Below are 19242 nucleotides of genomic sequence, written 5' to 3' on the forward strand. Positions count from 1 at the left end.
ACAGAATTCAGAATAAAGCCCATAGGCCCATAACAGAACAGAACAGATATTACATGTTTATGCAGAAACCCAACCCAGATTCATCCATAACACCTCCGTAGAGTCTTACACCATGTGGGGAGACTACTCGACCCACCCAACTGCTACACACCACAGAAATCGTAGCGAGGCTGCCAGATATTGTGACGAAGTCACCAGATACAGATATTGTGGCAGAGCCACCAGAACAGATATATGTGGCAGAGCCACCAGATCAGATAATTGTGGCATAGCCACCAGGACAGATATATATGGCAGAGCCACCAAATCAGATAATTGTGGCATAGCTACCAAGACGCTTCCTCCATAGTATAACCCAAGTCCCCATGCAATAGATATATAATCATGGCATACATCATACAAAATCAGATCGGCATGCTTTTCAGTCAAAAGTAACCCTAGGGGTATAATGGTAATTTTGCATACATAGGGGTATTCAAGTAATTTAACTATTCTTAAGGTTTTCATACATAACATAGCCATTTACGTACGATCAGAAACACTTACCGCATTTTCTTACCAATTTGGGCCCGTTGGCCCATTATCCTGTTTTTGGCCCATTAAGCCCAAAAATATAGAAATGCACAGAATCGCGCACTCTGTAGTCTTATCACTTTAATTTACCATATACATCAAACTATTAATCTCATGAGCATTCACACACTCGCAAGATCTCAAAATACTGACTTTTCGGCATATATCAGTTACACACCTATTTGGGATGATATGCTGACGAGATCCACACACGAACCGCCTACAATTGGATTACTAACACGTTAATCTAACTATTCAAATACGAACTACGTATTAACTCCTTACAATATTCGGCCAACCACACCTACAGATCAGAGTAAGCTTATAAGAAGTCAATAAGCAACTCATTAACAAATTTTTGTCAGTGTTTACCACATAATCATAATTTCACTGCAAGCTGTCTTCCTGAGCAATAGTCACTAAATCATTTATAACTGGAGCTACGAAACTCCAAATAAAGTGCCATTAATTTTACCTGAAAATAGACTCATATATCTTATATCCATAAAATTTTCAGAATTTTTGGTTTAGCCAATAAATACCAGATTTTTCTCAAAGTTTCTCATGTTTCACTATTTGACTAATCTGACCACTCTTCATTACGAATCAAATTTCTCATTGTACAGAATTCAAAATATATTCTTGTTTATATCATTTGAAACTAGACTCAATAAGTTTTAATTACATAATTTATTTAGCTTCTAATTCATCTCCCACAATTTATGGTGATTTTCCAAAGTCACATTACTGCTGCTGTCCCAAGCAGATTTATTACCAAATCACTCTTTCACACATACCTTGCATGCATGTTATTTAAACATGTATATCACCAATCAATCATCACATATCTATGATTTTACTTAAGTATAATCTCCATTTCATCATTTTAAAGCACAACATGTTGCCGATTTTTCCCTTTAGCATCTAGGGCACATGCATGCTCATTTGTTTGGCTCAACTTCACCTATCTTTCATTTTTCATCAAAAGAACATGAAACAACAACCATTTCCTTCATTTTAATTCATGACTAAATGCTCACAACACAACTAAAAACCAAAATATGCTTCAATAGTTAAGGTAGAATCAAGAAGAACTCATGAACCTCAAAATAGAAGCAAGGTACCAAGAACTTACCTTCAATTTTCCTCCTCCTAGTGGCCGAATACTCAAAAGCTTTCTCCTCTCCTTTCTCTTCTCTAACTTTCGGCTATGATGAACAAAGATGGACAAAACTTTGTTCTTTTCATCCTTTTTTTATTTTATTACCCAACATTTTATGACACAAAATAACCTATATTATTTGTGCCATACCTATGCCATAATGTCAATAAAAAAAATGCCCATAATGCTTATCATGCCCATCATGGAACATTTACCTAACCCATTATCAATTTTTTATCAATTTGTACCATAAATTATGGATATCAAGTGCACATATTGTCTTCAACAACATGATGGCTGGCCACTTCTTGTAAAATGGGAGGTTTGACATGCAAATCCTCCTATTTTGCACTACTATTTATTTGGCCACTACAAATTAGCCTATAGCATTTTCAAACATTTTCACATAGGTCCTATTTCATAATTTCACTCACAAATGACAATCAAAGCATGAAATTTTGCCAACATTCACAGAATTCCCGAAAATTGGGCCGTTACAGCTCATATGATTAATAAGTATAATTTGCCTCTTTATTCACCATTTAAAGAACATAAGTAAACATAAGTATTACATTCGAATCAACAATTTGCACACTGCCATAATTCTATGTATCAAATATAAATTCATCAACTTTCACTTACATTTCATATAAACTTATCAACTATCCCTTCCTTGCCAAACTTATCACGAGTACCTAAACTGATCCATATCATTGCTTACATCCTCGTACCATCGTCTTTTCCTGTTGAACAATTCAGAATAATATTGGATACTTGAGAATCTCGCACCGAAGTGCCACATACATAGCCAAAGCTATCTCAATCTCATATCACATATATGCTCACTCTCGAGCTATCAACTGGCCTGCTCACACAAGCTGACGATCAAGACGTAGCTACACAGTGCTGCTCACACAAGCTGGCAAGTAACCGCAACACATGACGGTATACTCAGCACCAGTAGGACGTACAGGCCAGCACCCAGATCATATAATCATAATAACCCCTAATGACATGTCTCTTGTATCCTATCTCTTCCTAAGGTTCAACTAGGATTCTCACTGTCTCAATACTTTGTCGATATATTCCGCAATGTCGTAATATCACAATTATAATATTTAAGCATATAAACACATATAACATTAAGCTTATTAATCATACAAACTTACCTCAGATGCAAAAACAGCGAATCGAATCGATTAATCCAAAATCTTGTTCTTTCCTCGATTTAAGTCTGAATTTTGCTTTTCTTGATCTATATGTAATCAGATTTAGCTTATTTAATTATCACTCTATTCAATTAAATCCAAAAAAAAATAATTAAAGCAAATTTACACTTTTGCCCCAAGTATTTCAGAACTTTTACAATTTAGTACTTATTTCATAAAAACACAAATTAATGTAATTTGATACCAACCAATGCTAGCCGAATTTTCCTAGTACAAATGTCAGTCCATATTTTTTATTTATTTCACAATTTACCCATAAACTTTCCACATTTCTCAATTTAATCCCTAATTTGCATTTTCACTAAAAATCACTTAACAAAACTTGTATAACTATCATCAAACATTCATAATCTATAATCAATTATTAAAATACACGCTTATTCATCAATGGAAACATTCTAAATCTTTATCAGTTTTGTAAAATAGTCATTGGGCTGGCTAGATCTAGCTGCAACGATCTCAAAAACATAGAAATTTATAAAAACGGGATCAAAAATTGTACCATGCAAGCAATAGATGATAGCCAAACTTTCAATCCCTAAAAATGGCTTTTCTTTATTCTAAATTCGGTGAATAAGATGGTAATCCACATAATACTTTGTTTTTCTTTAATTTATTAACATTTATTACTAAATTACATAAATAACCTTAATATATAAAATTAAAACTCACCATATTTGTCCACTCCAATAAATAATGGACTAATTGCAACATAAACCCTTCAAACTTTTAATTTCATAGCTATAAACCCTTTTAGCTTATAGAACTCCAATTTTTTCACTTTACGCGATTTAGTCCTTTTTATCAAATTGACCACTCAAACAATAAAATTTCTGAACAAAACTTTCACACAATCATATAACCATGTTGTAGACCTTAAATTAACAATAAAATAAATATTTTGACTTTGGATTTGTGGTCCCAAAATCACTGTTCCAATTTGACTAAAAATGAGCTGTTATACCATACATAATACAGAATACTTAGAAATCTCACAGCGGAGATTTATCCTCTAGCGTGGTCATTGGATGTTCTTTTACTTTGTCAAGAGACCTGAGAAGGAAAGGTAACTAAGTAAGTTTGAAGAACTTAGTGAGTTTCCAAAGGTTAACAAATCAATAATCATATACAGTTCAAGTAAGCATTTCCATCTCAACATAGTCACACAATTCGCCAATTGTCGAATACCCAGCGCAGACAGGCAATGCGCCAAACTATGCCCATATAGTCATACAGACAACCTTCTTCTTATTAGTCGAAACCTTAGTCCATATTCAGAGTCATGTCATTTTTTTCATTTTTTTCCTTTGTCATGCATTGCCAATCTGGTTTGCTATAACACTTGACCTACTAAAGGTTACGGATCCACTTGCATGTATCGCGATCTATCAGTTCAATGCTCATTTCATTGAAGGCATTGTCATGAATTCATTTCCTTTTCTTTTTTCTTTTAGATGATACTGTTCATTTTAGAAGAAAAAAGAGGTGGAAGGGGTAATTGCTTAACATGGAGAAAGGCCCTTATACCTTCAACACGAACATGCCAAAATAGGCTATTGACAAAAACTTTTGTCTCTCTTGCACAAACATTTCATTTTCACAAGATTGGTATACTTACCTTAAACCAAACATAAATGAAAGCGTACACGCATATGGAGTAAGAATGAACTCACTAGTGTAGCAAGGTTACAAACAGGACCTTTGCCCTTATCTCGAAAGCCTTCGGGAGTGTCTTGAGCTATAATATAAAAAGTTAACCTTTTTAAATCGTTTTAACAAAAAACTATGCAAGTTATAAGAATATTAATAGGAAACCCAGATCTGGAAGTTTCCTTTCTTACACTTTAAACCAACTCTAAAACATAAAATCCTAAGGCAACATAAGCAACCATGAAATAAACTGAGTTTTATCTATTTTTACCAGGTGCTAACGAAGATGGAGTTAGTTGAGTACAGTTGACCCAAATCTTCCAGCAAGCCTCAGGTCTAGGGTTTTCGAGAGAAAAATACAGAGAAAGTTTTGGGAAAAAAATATGGTTGTCAAAGAAAGCATAAAGCTTAAAAAGTCAAGGCTGGATTTATAAAAAAATACACGAAAGTAAACCTAGTGGGCACATTAAATTACCCCACTACCCTTCTTTCGGTACCCGTGACTAAGAACTATCTCATCATAAATATGTGTCTTGACATCTACAGTAACTTGTCCCATTTTAACTAGTTTTCATTAGGCTAGCTCATTTGTTCAATCAAAATAATAATATAATAATATAATATGCAGTTCCTCCAGACTTAAGACTTAACATAACTCTAAAATCTTAACTTTAAGGATTCAACATATTTGTCAACCGATGGTGTGGTGTATACTTTAGAAGAGAGTCTGCCAAACCACCAAACTCGCCTAACACGGACTTCACCTGAAGGCACATTCATAGATTTCATATACTTAGCCAGATTTAATACCTTGCTCACTCAAAACTTATTCTACATGCTTTACTTCTACAAAAAAAGCTCAAACACTAGGGCTTCAATGGGCGGGGTGTTACAAAAGGCAAATACACTTAAGAAAAAAAATAGATTTGTAAACTACAATTCAAGGGAGCTTAGCATACACCCATTACAGTCAGGGACAATTTCACTTTATATGAAAAAACTATACAATTGCAAAGTAAAAGCAAAATTTAAATGCAAAACGTATGTATACGCCATCCACCAATCAGTCATGCATGATACAAAACAAACAAGTGGCTCACTTGTAGGTGCAGCTCTAGCGTAGTCCTCTTTTACAAATCTTCTTCTACTAATCAATTTCCTAAGTGAGAAAGGTAACGGAGTAAGTTCAATTGAACTTAGTGAGCTCCAGGTAGACATATAATGTTTATCAAATTATCGATATTTGACCCAAAAATAAAGACATTTTTTAGACTCAGTCTTACAGACACATTATACCAAGCCGAGAGTATAATTTTCTGATAACAATACTTCGCCAAAACAATGCACATAGTATCCCTGGCAAACACATGCTGCCAACTTATACGCACTTCTTAGAGTCACATATGTTAACCTATAATCCAACCTTGTGCCAACCTTGGGCCCATTTTCCTATTCCTTGTTAGATTTAACATGTGTTTTCCCGCAAGGTCGAACTGTGATCTGCCAGTCTGGTTTGCAATAAAGTTTCCCTATTAGAGGCATCACAAATAAAGCTTCTTTCCATATTTTCACATATCACAAGTAGTCTGACGTTGGGCTTGCACACGAGTTGGTTATTTTTAACTCGACCATGGCCATGCTCATACACACAACACGAACTTATTACACACTCTTCAATACAAGGCATATCGAGCCATCGTCATTAGGGACAACTTACCTTTCATAACCCACATATCATACAATTTTCATAACTCAAAGGAAACAGAAAAGAACTCACCAAAAACTTTAAGACAGAGTCTACTCTATTGGTCTTTTGCCTCAATTGTTTGGGCCTTCGCTAGCTTCTTGAGCTAAATAAGAAACAATCATCATTATCAGACCATTTAATAACTATTAATGTTAGTTTACAATGATACCAAAGACAATTTATTAATACATGGTAAAAGGTATCGGTGCTTTTTGAAAAGGTATCGATACTTTTTTGTAATTGATTGAAAACGAAATGTCAATTTGGTATTGATTTTAGAATAGATATCGATATTTATAAAACTATTGATACCAAGCCAAAAAGCAATACTAACTTGTTTAAAAATGGCTTTAACATGATTGAAAATGCTTCACTTAATTGAAACCATTTTAACTTAATTTTATCATTTTTCTAATTTCTTTCAACTTTAACTTTTATCCAAAAACACTTTAATTTGTTATAGTAAAACATATTATCAAGTAAAGCTTGGTTTAGCACAATTCATGAGCATATTTGCTTAATATAATAAATTCACGCTAATACTCAAATACAGTCACATTTCCTTAGTAGAAGTTTAAAAATTCTCTCTCCTTTTGCTCAATAAAGAGTTTACTAATATACTTCTCATGAGACTTCCTTAGAAAGAACTTCTAGTTCACTTGCTCGCTATGAGTGATGCTCTTCATTATATGCCTTCATTGGTAAGCCTCATCTTTTAGTAAAGACACTATGCAATAAAGATTTTCTGGTGGAGTACACTATAGTACCTTTGTTACTCGACACACTTGATATAGCCAGTTTTCAGCCACTACTGGATCATCGACCTTTTCACCTTTGAATTCCTTAGCCCTCACTTACAAATTTCCTTTATTGGATCATTTTGAGGTACAATCGTAGTTGGAATAGGGGGAGTGGGAATCAAAGGTCCATACCTTATGTTGTGGTTGAGGAAGGGGTGTTGGAACAACACCTACAAAACATTTGAACCACTATCCCATCATATCAAGTAGGGCTTCATGTGTTTCGACTCTAGTGGCTCTCCAAATCGCTGAGGGACCAGTGCCACCAGATTGAGGAGGAGCATTGCTCTCTATCTTCTCACCAACCGCATCATGAAAATTTATAGACATTAGATTAGCTACACAACACAATATTAGTTTAGCAACACAATAAGGGACTAAGCCAGAAACATCTAATATGCATATCAATGCTTATTGCTACATTTGATCTTCTGAGAATCGGCTAAAGTGAAACTCTGATACCAATAAAATTGTAACACCCCCAATCCACCGAGTAGACTAGCGAACGATGGTGTTACCAAAAGACTGAAAACATCACACAATATCACAACAAAGGTGTTTCACTCATTAAGCCATTTAATTTATAATAGAGAACACAGTTTAAAATGCCGCTTGGCGGATTATGGTTGATATGGCATATACCCATGGCAAAAATATAAGAGTACGCCAAAAACATACATAACATAAAATTTTAAATTTTTGGCGAAGCGCCAATAGTAGTTAGCTTATACAAAATATTATATGAAGATAAAACCCAAATTCCCTTTATACAAATTTTAAACAAAAAAGGCTGAAATTTCCACCCCGATATATGCATGTTACAAATTAAGCAAATAAATGGCTCAAAATTAAGTCAACAATCTAGCTGAATCCCTTTCAAGAATCCACAACCACCTTAAAAGACCTAAAATAGGGATAAAGGAAGCTAAGTAAGTTCAAAACATAGTGAGTTCCATAAGTAAACAATAACTACCCTTAAGACGAATAAACCACTCTCATGGGAATGCATTTCGCAACTAAGTATATCTCCCTAATAGATATTAACTGTATCTAAACACAACTCACAAGCTAACTCAGTTTATGACTAAGTTTATGCATTGCCGAATACTATCCGCATCTAAGTACAATTTCAAGTAAGTATAGTTTACTATCGATTATTAATACATTCAAGTACAGTTCACATGTGGTATATTTACAGATATTATACACCTTTCCTTGTGCTAGCTTTGGATCCTATCAATGCTCCGAAGAGCTAATGTACCATTTATATGATATTGCTTCGTAGAACCAATGTTCCATCTAAACCTCCACAAATCCTCCTTGTTAATTTGAACACATACATATTCCCCTGCAAGGCCAAGGTTCTTCGCCAATCTCGATTTGCATTCACAGGCCCTACCGGAGGCAACATGTATCCATATCATATTCTCCATTTACTACTCCCATCACAACCACACTTCATCAAACCTCTATTAGCCCTTTTCCACTTTTTCGAATACTAAGCTTCTACACTAAGGATGGGATATCCATTTCAATCATTCATGCATACTTATTTAGGTTTCGTACTTATAGTTTGTTAACACAAGAATTCACATGTAATTTCTAATATAATTTCTAATATAACATTAATTTTAAGCTAATTCATTATTTATCAAAAGCAAAAGTAGAAGGAACTCACCAAAAACTCCTAGGAAATTTTTATCAACTCAATGGGTTCTTTCCCCTTCTTACTCAGGCCTTTTTCTTCTTTTTTAGCTAAATATAATCAAATATTTCTATTAAAGAAAAAAACAACCAATATTTTTATGCAAAAATAAAAATCAACAACATACAATAGTGTAACGAGAGTAAGGTTTCCTTCCTTCCAAAACTTTCAATGAAAACTTATATATATATATGAATTCTACCACTCTTACATTTCCTAATACTTGAACTAAAGGAGAACTTAAGAGATTATTAGTGATTGGCTCCAAAGGTAGTTTCTAAACAGGTGATGACCGCAGGTTATTCCTTCAAGTAACGAATAACACATTTAATTTTCTTCAAAGATAACAAAGAAAAAACAGAAAAGAAAAATTAAAGTCTTCCCTATTTTATACCTTTATTTTAATATAAGATAATCACCTTACATGCACACATGATTCCACTAATTAAGCACAACCATCAAGATTCTCCAGGTGTCATCATAATGACACGTTCCTTTCCTAAGGTTTGAGACATAACTGATATGTGTCCTACTTACCATCGTTAATAATTGAACGATTAACTTCACAACAACTAAACTCGTCACTAACGTGTTTTTACATGGGTAAACTCACCAAAATGCAAGAGCTTGCCAAACACAAAATGATAGTCCACAATATGGTGGAATATAGCGAAACAGTTTGCTAGAGGGTGTGCCAAAATAAAACCAATCTAATTTCACTAATTAGGTGGGCTCTCATAAAAAATCCTACTAAAATCACTTGATTAACCATCCAAAATATAGATTCAAAAAGTTGGGGTGTGACAAAGAGATAAGTAGTTCCTTCTGACTAGTTAGGTTAGTTAGAGGTCGAGAGTTAATAACTAGGTTAGCTACTAGTTGATTGACTAAAACCTTACAACGAGATTTAACTACGAACACTAAAACAAGTTAGTCCTTTGATTAGTATAATCGAGAGATTCAATGTTGATTTTTGTAACAGCCCATTCTTGGTGAGATCGGAACAGTGGGACCACAAATCCGAGACAAAAATAAAAAAATTTATTTTATTTTATTTTATGGTTGGTATCATGATAGGAAGGTCATATGAAAATTTTGATATGAAAATTTTACCAATTGTGTGTTTAATTAAGGAAATGACTAAATTGCATAAAATGCAAAAGTTGGGTCCTAGTAGCTATAGGTATCAAATAGCTATGGAATTCAAAACTTGAGGTCCTTATATGGTAATTAGACCATTGAAGAGTAGTTATTAGACATTTTAATGACTCATCCATGGAAAAATTAGAAAAGGGTAGGGACTAAATTGGAAATCAATAAAATTAATAGATAATAATTAATTAAAAAGAAAAAAATCACCTATTTTCATATCATCTTCCCAAATTTTTCTATGGAAACCATAGGAGAAAGGAAGAAAAATTTTCAAGCTTAATAAGATCCGGAAAGACCAACCACGAAGCTAGATTGAGAAAAGCAAAAGGTTTCGGATTAGTTGAAATTCAAATACGAACATTTTCAAGGTAAGCTCATGTAACTTAAAAATGTATGTTAATATGCTTGAATTGAATTGCATGATTGTGTTGATATGTGTGAGATGATATATACATAATGAAATAGTCTTAAGTTATGTAATATGGACAAATTATCATGTTTTGGTTGAATGTTGAATTTCGATGGGTTAAGAATAATAGTACATATGTTGCAGATAGAATTTAGCCTGGACGGGTAATTCTAATGTAAGCCTTCTTGAGCTTAAGTTATAAATTGTATTTAGGTCGAACAGGTAATCCATATTAAGCTCTCTAGAGCATATGCTACGGATAGGATTTAGCATGGACTGGTAATCCTACTGTAAAATGTACGGCTCAAGAGTGTGCCTTTTTATTATGTACCCTAATGGGTACTTTTGCACATGTGTATGTTACTCGAACATCCATCGAGATTTCAATAGTTCGACGGAAAAGACTCTTGAAGTGTGAAAAGGTGAAATTAATGAAAGCTTGTAATGTGATGAGCTCATCTATGTTTACTTAATATTCATATGAGGTTATGTGACTAACTTGTTGAATAAGTGTAAGTGTTTACGTAACTTATCCAAAATCGATGGAATGTAAATTTATGTATGCTTGCATTAATAAATATGACCGGTAAGTTTATTTTCCGTTATACGAACTTACTAAGCATAAAATGCTTATTCCGTTTAATTTTCCCTATTCTATAGTGCTTAAAGCTCGCGAAGGTTGGAAGTCAGTCAGAGCAGTCATCACACTATCCACTATCTCATTTTGGTATAATGGCATGTATAAGCTTATTTGGACAATGATGGGTTGTAATTTTTGTTTTGTAATCTAGCCATTGGAGTGGCTAGTTGTGGTCTAAGTTTGGCTATTTTAGAAGTAATATTTTGGTAATCACATAAGTGCTTATTATGTGTTACTTTGTTGGAATTATGTTAGCATATAAGTTTATGATAAGAGTAAGTTTATATCCTTTAAATTTATATCCTTTGATGCATGAGATAATACCACATGATTGATGGTTAAATTTATGTGAATATGGTGTTGGATTGGTGGATATATGCTTGTGAGTTTTGGTGCAAGAAAATGGTAAGTTTTGGGTGACAAATGAGGCTAGGAAATGGCTTTATTTTGTCCACCTGGGTAGACACACGGGCGTGTGTCTTGGCCGTATGTGACACACGGCTTGTCCTATGGGCATGATCGGTTGTGTGTCCCTTGCATCTTAAAAATAAGAAACAAAATGCTCAAAATTGGGCACACGGTAGAGACACAGGCGCGTGCGTGTTACACGGCCGTGTGAAAACTGCACCTAAATTTTGAAAATAAAATTCGCCACATGGGCGTGTGACTTGGCCGTGTGACTTTAATTTCTTCATGCCTAAAAAGTCAGAGAGTTACACGGGCGTGTGTAGTACATGGCCAGACCACACGGGTGTGTCCCTAGACCACACAAGCGTGTAAGCCCTACACCTTGGAAAATTTTTTAAATGTCGCGAAAAAATTTATGAGTTTTCGATTAAGTCCTGACTTGATTCTAATGCTCATATTGGACCTCGAGGGTCCAATTAAGGGATGTTTTGAATGATCTCAGTAAATGAATAGTAATTTATGTAAATTATTTGTAAAATGTTCTGAATATTTTGGTAATACTTTGAAACCCTATTCCGACAATGGATACAATTTAGGGGCATTATAATCCTTTTTTTGTTATTTTACATGTTCTATTTTTAGACCATCTTTTCTTCATGATGAATCATAATATGAGTTTGATTTAGTTCTAGTTAAACTTATTAGTGTAGGAATTAATTACTATTAAACGAAGTTTCCCTTAGATACATTCCTCGAAGTACTTTTGTACCTCGTTGTACAAACTATATTACAACCTGACCCGTATACTTGTGAACACTGCCTCATTCTGTATATTTTGTTACAGTATTCTCGCTTTCGATGTTCACACATCGATAGGCAGCCACCACCTCTCTCTCCTAGTTCAACTAGGGGAATGGTTTTTTTTTTCCAATTAAATAGGCATTAAATGTATTCTACTAATTCAACTAGGATTTCACTTCTTCTCCCTATAAATAGGTGGCACCGGTAGGGTTAAAAATAGAATAAGTTACACACAACTTTTGAGATATTATGATTCTGCCCAAAAATAGTGAGAACTTGTTTCTAAGTATAAATTTTACTTTCCGAGAATAATAATTCTACCAATTTCTATAAGAGGGAGACTTACTATCCTATTGAAAGAATGAAAATTAATTCTAGTTCTATCTTTCATTCGTAATTGTTCAAGCCCACACTCGAAGTAGTTCGTGGTATGAGAATAGTAGAGAAGACCGTTCAGTTGAAAGCTGGGAACATCTAGGATCTGTCTCACTCAAAGCACAAGTATTATTTTTGGAAGAAGTTTATTATGGTAAATATCATAAACCGACTGGGTTTTCAATTTTTTTTTTTTTGCAATGCAAGAAAATCGTTATCGAACCAGATTTTTTCAGCACTTGTACCTAGGTCATTGATGGTGCTACTGCACTATTTTGTTAAAAAATGAACTTTCTATAGCCTGAAATTGATCTCAGACACCTCTAAGCACCTAAAAATCAATTTAAAATGACTTAAACAAAATTTCAAAACTCTAAAATTGATCTATTTTCTATAATTTTATAAAAAAATGTTTTAATATTTATTTTCTTAAAGAAAGTTAATTATTTTGTTCCAAAAATGTTCTGATGGCATCTCCCATCGGTACTGATTGTAGGGACGGGTGAGGGGTGTTATAATATGATATGGATATGGAAGAATATATGAATATGTGTGAAGTAGTATATATGTGATTACGAAGGTGTTATAAATGATTTTTTCCCTTGTAATTTTAGAGAACTAGTTAGGATAGAATTAGCTTGCCAATAGGGATTAGATACAGAGTTTCGTTTTTGGGCTTGGAGTTATGTTTTTGCCTAGAACCCTGTCTTAACTTGGAGTTATGTACTTATGGGTGTTATGTGTGGTTTTGGAGTTATGTGATGACACCTATTGTTCTGATCCATTAACCTTTGGTCAGACATGTTATGCAAACTACTGGTGCATACACTACCTCTTTGCAGATCTTGATATTTAGAGTCTTGATTCCTTCTGGTTTTGAACATATTACGTGCACCTGCAGTTAGCCTCTGGACCTTGCATTCACGTGCAGTTCCTAAAGCCTTTGGGCTTAGCACTTTAATGCCCTCGACGTTGTGGAGATTAACATTTGGTGCTCTTTAGTGTTTGGATAAATATTGTGTATCCCAATTGTCTTCTACTAGTGTTTAGTAAAGGCTAAATGCTATAAAAACAAAGAGAATGTAAAATTAGAGAACAATGAACTAAATAAAAATTTTGACACAAATTCTAAAGGATTTATTGGCTTGCTATAATGCTCTTATAAAATATGAGTTAATATTGAAACACTAGGCTTTATGGAATTGGGAAAATGAATAATGATCATGTGATTGATCTAGTTAAAAGAATTTGATTCATGAAGTGTATCAAATGAGAATTTGAACTATGTTTAATGTAGATTTTAATTATGTTGTAAATTTGCAATGAATGACAAAGCCTTAATATGGATTAACCCTGATAAGACCTAAAGGTAAGTTGAGTATATTCCTTATTTACTTACTAAAGCATTTATGCTTAACATGTCGTTGTTTCTTACAAGTAGATTTATTTGTGGATCACGAGAAGTTGTCATTACTCGAGATGTTTCATCACCTTAGAAAAGTTTTTATGTGTTAAAACTTTGAATATTTTCTCTTATAATTTGGCTTGTACAAAGGTTGATTTTAGTCAATATTAAGTTTATAAATTTGAATTTTTATTCGATGGAGTCTCTATTATGTTGGAGATTTCAATTTAAGTTTTAATACATTGTAACAGTCATTTATATTCTTTAGATTACAGATTTTGACTGATATGAATTTTGAAAATGGAGCAAAGTGTTTTAGAACTCATGGATATGATTTATTGATGTTTGAAGTAAGTTAGAGAAAGGATTTTTTTAATGTTTTCAAGCATTCTTGAGCCTTATTTTGTGCATACATGTAAATGATATGGTTTTGGGATGGTCTTGATGTGTTTTCATCTTGCTTTGAATGTCCTTTACCTTAAGTCTCGAAACTTGCATGTTTTAGACTTAATTTTTGCTCTAAGGGTCTAAGGTCTCGAGACTTCTTGATGTGATTCCAATCACATCATGTGACTCGATAAGAAGGACTCGAGATTGGCCTAAGCTTGAAGGGCCCAAATGCAAGATGAAATTGTTCCAAACCCATGCAACATTTGCATGTGGGCTTTTTTTGAGGCCAAACCTTCCATCTCATTTTATTTATAATTCCACCGCTTTTATTAATTCTTATTTAGTATGAGACATTAATATATGTCTTATGTGTTTTTAATGCTGTTAGCTTTTAGTTAAGTTAGTTGTTAGTTTTAATTGCGTGTTAAATGCGTCTTGAAAATTAGTTGATAAATATATCTTATTTTATTACATATTTAATATGTGTGAAGTGTGTCATTAATTAAGTTTTTGTTTCAATTTAATTAATTTACATTTAATTATGCCATGCATTATATTTATGTGTCCCATATATTAATTATGTTTAAACATGAGTTTGAGTTACATATTCATATTTACATATGCATGGAGTGTTTGTCATCTTATGATTTGATTTAATCATATGATATAAATATGCATGAATTATTTTAGCATGATTGAGTCAAGTATTTTGTTTGTGTCACATGTTCATAAATAAATGCGTGTGTGTTTATAGAAAGCTGATTTCTATTATAAATATATGTGTTTTTAGTTAAATGTTTCAGCTGAATAAGAATATGAAAAGTTGCAAATGTTTGATGTCTATTTACTTATATTGTAGGTGACTGTTCATTAGACCAATGAATGACTTTTCAAGTCTGATCAGTTTTATGCACTCAAATATATTATGGTGCCATTAAAAGAGATGAATACCAAGCATTATAACATTCAGCCATAAAGAAAATGAAGGGACAATAAACAACACATTTAAGGAATATTAAGCCTTCATCAAGTGAAGAGACATGACTTTTCAGCTATACATGAATCAAGTGAATAGACATGACTCTTTGACTGTCCACCAGAAGTTTTGAACCAAATTTAAATGTTTTTGTTAATAGCTAGTTGAATGTCCAATGTAAAAGGTCACTTATAGGTCTATATAAAGCTAGTGATTAAACATTTGTAAGGTTACACACAATATTTTTGAATTAAAACATTACTTTGTGAGAATTTTCTCTTTGGTTCTTAACCGAACTATATCGAACTTATCAAACTTTTTAAGTTTGTGGCGTTCAAATTGCCATATCACTCTATTCACCATCTCAGGGTGTGCTGACTTCACTTATACCAAGGTTCTAGTAGATTCGTGAGTTAAGCAGATCTTAGCTTTAATATAGCTAAGGTTCTTTAACTGGTACTACTAAGGGTCAAGATTTCCATCCGTTGAACCATTTCAAGTCGATCCAACCCAATCGAGCCATCTTCCGAACCATCCAAGTTTGGGAAATCGCATCACTTCTTCCCTAAGTCTCAAGACTTATAAACATCAGGCCTAAAAAGCTACAATAATGCAATGAATTCTTGAGACTTAGACTCTTAAGTCTTAAGATTTGCTGCCCTACACCTACATAACTCAATTTTTGATCCTTTTGAGCCCCGAAACCCCCCATTATGTTTTTGTCATGTACAAACTTTTGAAAAATGTTTCAAAATGGTTTTAAAAATATACCCGTTTCTTGAAAAAAAATAAACAAAAAATTATAATGTAATCATATTATTACCTAGTTTTGTGAAGGTTTTTTTTATAATTTTAGATTCTTTTAGTTAATCTAATTTTTTATATTTTACATAATAAATTAATTAAAGCGTCTTATTATTTAAAAATTTTCATTATGCATAAAAAATCAAATCAAGTAAATAAAAAAAAGAACAAAAAAATAAATAAAATTAGTCAAAATTATATTTTTATTTATACAAGGCCTAAAATTAGACATAAACCTTCTCTAACTTTTAAATAGGAGTATAAATGTATTTTAATACATTTAAATTTATGTCCTCCTACATCAACAATAATATCAATACTAACTGAGTTAAGACTAACTAAAATTATGTTAAATTCAAATAATTTTTTATTAAAATGAAAAAATAATTATTATTATTATTCTTGTATGCACTGCGTGATTGGAATTGGGAGACACAATCTAGACAATGCAGCTCAAAGTCTAAGTCACGTGGCAGTACGAAAACTACGCAGGGAAGACTGACGTTTCAAGTTCAAAGTTTCAACAAGGAGGCTCCCTTGAAAAAAAAACTATTTTTTTCAAAAAATAAAATTTCCTTTTTTTTAAAGAATTAATAATGTCTCCTCTCCGTTTTAAAGCTAACTGAAACAAAGAAATTTCCAAGTCATTTCAGGATTGAAGAAAATTTCCCCTCCAATCACGTCATGTTCAACTCCATCATCCTAACACCACCAAACAACCCAGAAAACTCGACCCCTATTTGCACTCCCACCCTGGAAATCACCTCCCACACTCATCATCTTCACTTGGACGACCATTTTCTAGTTGATCCTGAACAATACAATTGCAAGGAAACTACTACTTTCACTTCATCACATATGAAGACTTCCGCCTATGGCAGCTGCTGGGAAGTTCCAGGATGCAACTCATTTGCTTATCAGTACATGCAACCGTAAAAACCTTCCTTCCTTGTAATTAATCTTATAATCTATTCTTGTATATTATACTTTTTCTTTACTTTTATTTTGTTTCTTGCGTAGAAATTATGATGATAAGGGTTCTGCAAACACAGCGGATATCAACGGGGATGATTTAAGGCTTAAAATTGCCTTCCGAACCAAATCTGATATTGAGATAATGGATGATGGGTACAGATGGAGAAAATATGGGAAGAAGAAGGTTAAGAATAACCCTAACCCAAGGTAATTAATTAATTAAATCATATATCTGACATGATTTTGGGTTGTGTATACATGCACCCCTCCTTTAGGTTACATATAGCTTCAAGCTTTTGTGAACATTTATAGAGTTGAAATTAATGAATAGATAACAAACTTCTTGGCTATAAGGAACAAGTACTCTTCATGGGTCCTCTCAGCACCATCATCGTCCTCATCATGTTTGCTAGAAAATTCCTTGAAAACCCAAAAATATTAGTACAAGATCATAGAGGAAACTAAACTCCTATGAGGATATTCTATATATGCGATACACGTTGAGGGCTACTGTTAATTATTTCCGTTTGGCTGATATCCTCTTTCAGCTCTCAACTACGTTCTTGATTCGAAGGCTTGGAAAATAAAATCTGAAAAGTGATTATATATATATATTCAGATGAAAAAAACAGTGCTTTTGATCTTCTAGTAAGAGTAAGAGTTTTGCTTATGAGTACCTTTGTTACATCACTTGATAAGTTATCATTTGTGATGATATTTGACATTAAATGCAGTAATTAATAGTTATTTGATGAATTCAATATATAAATCTAATATTAGTAGCATAGATTTGAAAATTTGAAATTGAATTTCATTTGTATAAATATATTATATCGATAAATTTGATTTAATATATAAGATGGTTGTTTATTTGAAAGATAAATGTTATAATTTCTGTAATCGTATTTATGTATTTTTTCCATGACAAAATTATGTTTAAGAATTTTTATAATACAATACTGAATATTTATAGCTGTGAATTTCAAATTCACAAATGTATAAACATTCTAAATTTTGAATCTATTTTCTAAATCTAACTTTACCTAAGCTGTACATTTCTTTCCTTGGGTTAAGTTTAGTAAAAGTTAAAAATTCTTTCCTTGTAGCTTAATTATACATGCTTTTGTAGTTTCTTAAATTAGTATAGAACTATAAGCAATCACTTGCTCCATTATTTCTTTAAAGTTGAAGAGAGGGTGGGCAATATAAAACTTCAACTCTCGTCTTTAGTGCTAACATGCAACAACTTTGTGGCTCCAATTATAGCTGTATCAACTAAGCAATTAGTCTATGAGTTTGAATTCCAACATTTGTAACTCGTTCTCTTAATTTTTTTTATGGTGGATTGAGAACCTTGCTGATGATGGTGAAAAGTGCAGGAACTATTATCAGTGCTCAAGCGAAGGATGCAAGGTGAAAAAAAGGGTTGAAAGGGAAAGAGAAGATCCAAGGTTTGTAATAACTACTTACGTGGGGAAGCATAACCATGAAACCCTTTCACCTTCTTCTTTATCTTCTGCTTTCGATATCTCCCCTTCTTCTCACTCAACCACTTTACTTCCACACACGCTTCAAATTCTTCATCAACCTTAGCTACCTACATTTCATTCCATCTATATAATTTTCACTTGATTCGTACTTTTGTTACTATATACTAGTCCACTTTACTCTCGTCTCTCTTTACTTCATATTCCCTACTTAATTAAGTTCGGTAAGGAAAACTAATTAAGAACATTGTGTGTATTGGTGTAAACAACTTTTATAATTAATTAATATGGTTTGAATCCTCTTTCGTGTGTATTCATGATTATATCTATATATCTTTATCTATAATCTATATATATATAAAAGCTTGAGTTTGGAAAAACTTTTGAACCCATAGGAATAACTTTTATTTTCCACCATATTACTAAATTTTCATTTTAAAAAAATTATAATATTTAATTTAGAATTATTAGTTAAAAAGTTGAAATAAAATAAAAGATGTGGTAAATATACATTTACAAATAGGGTGAGTACTAAACATATTGGCTGTGTACTA

The 19242-nt window shown here is 32.8% G+C and overlaps 1 protein-coding gene across 1 annotated transcript; it reads left to right on the plus strand.

Moving 5' to 3' along the window:
* Window positions 1–16873: 16873 nt before the first annotated feature.
* LOC121202799 (probable WRKY transcription factor 50) lies at window positions 16874–18990 on the plus strand. Its single transcript, XM_041115565.1, has 3 exons — window positions 16874–17158; window positions 17247–17408; window positions 18581–18990. Exons 1-3 carry the CDS (start codon window positions 16911–16913, stop codon window positions 18792–18794), a joined length of 624 nt encoding a protein of 207 aa, XP_040971499.1. The 5' UTR covers window positions 16874–16910; the 3' UTR covers window positions 18795–18990.
* Window positions 18991–19242: the final 252 nt, after the last annotated feature.

This window comes from Gossypium hirsutum, chromosome A06 (genome assembly GCF_007990345.1).
Source record: "Gossypium hirsutum isolate 1008001.06 chromosome A06, Gossypium_hirsutum_v2.1, whole genome shotgun sequence".
Classification (NCBI taxonomy): Eukaryota; Viridiplantae; Streptophyta; class Magnoliopsida; order Malvales; family Malvaceae; genus Gossypium; species Gossypium hirsutum.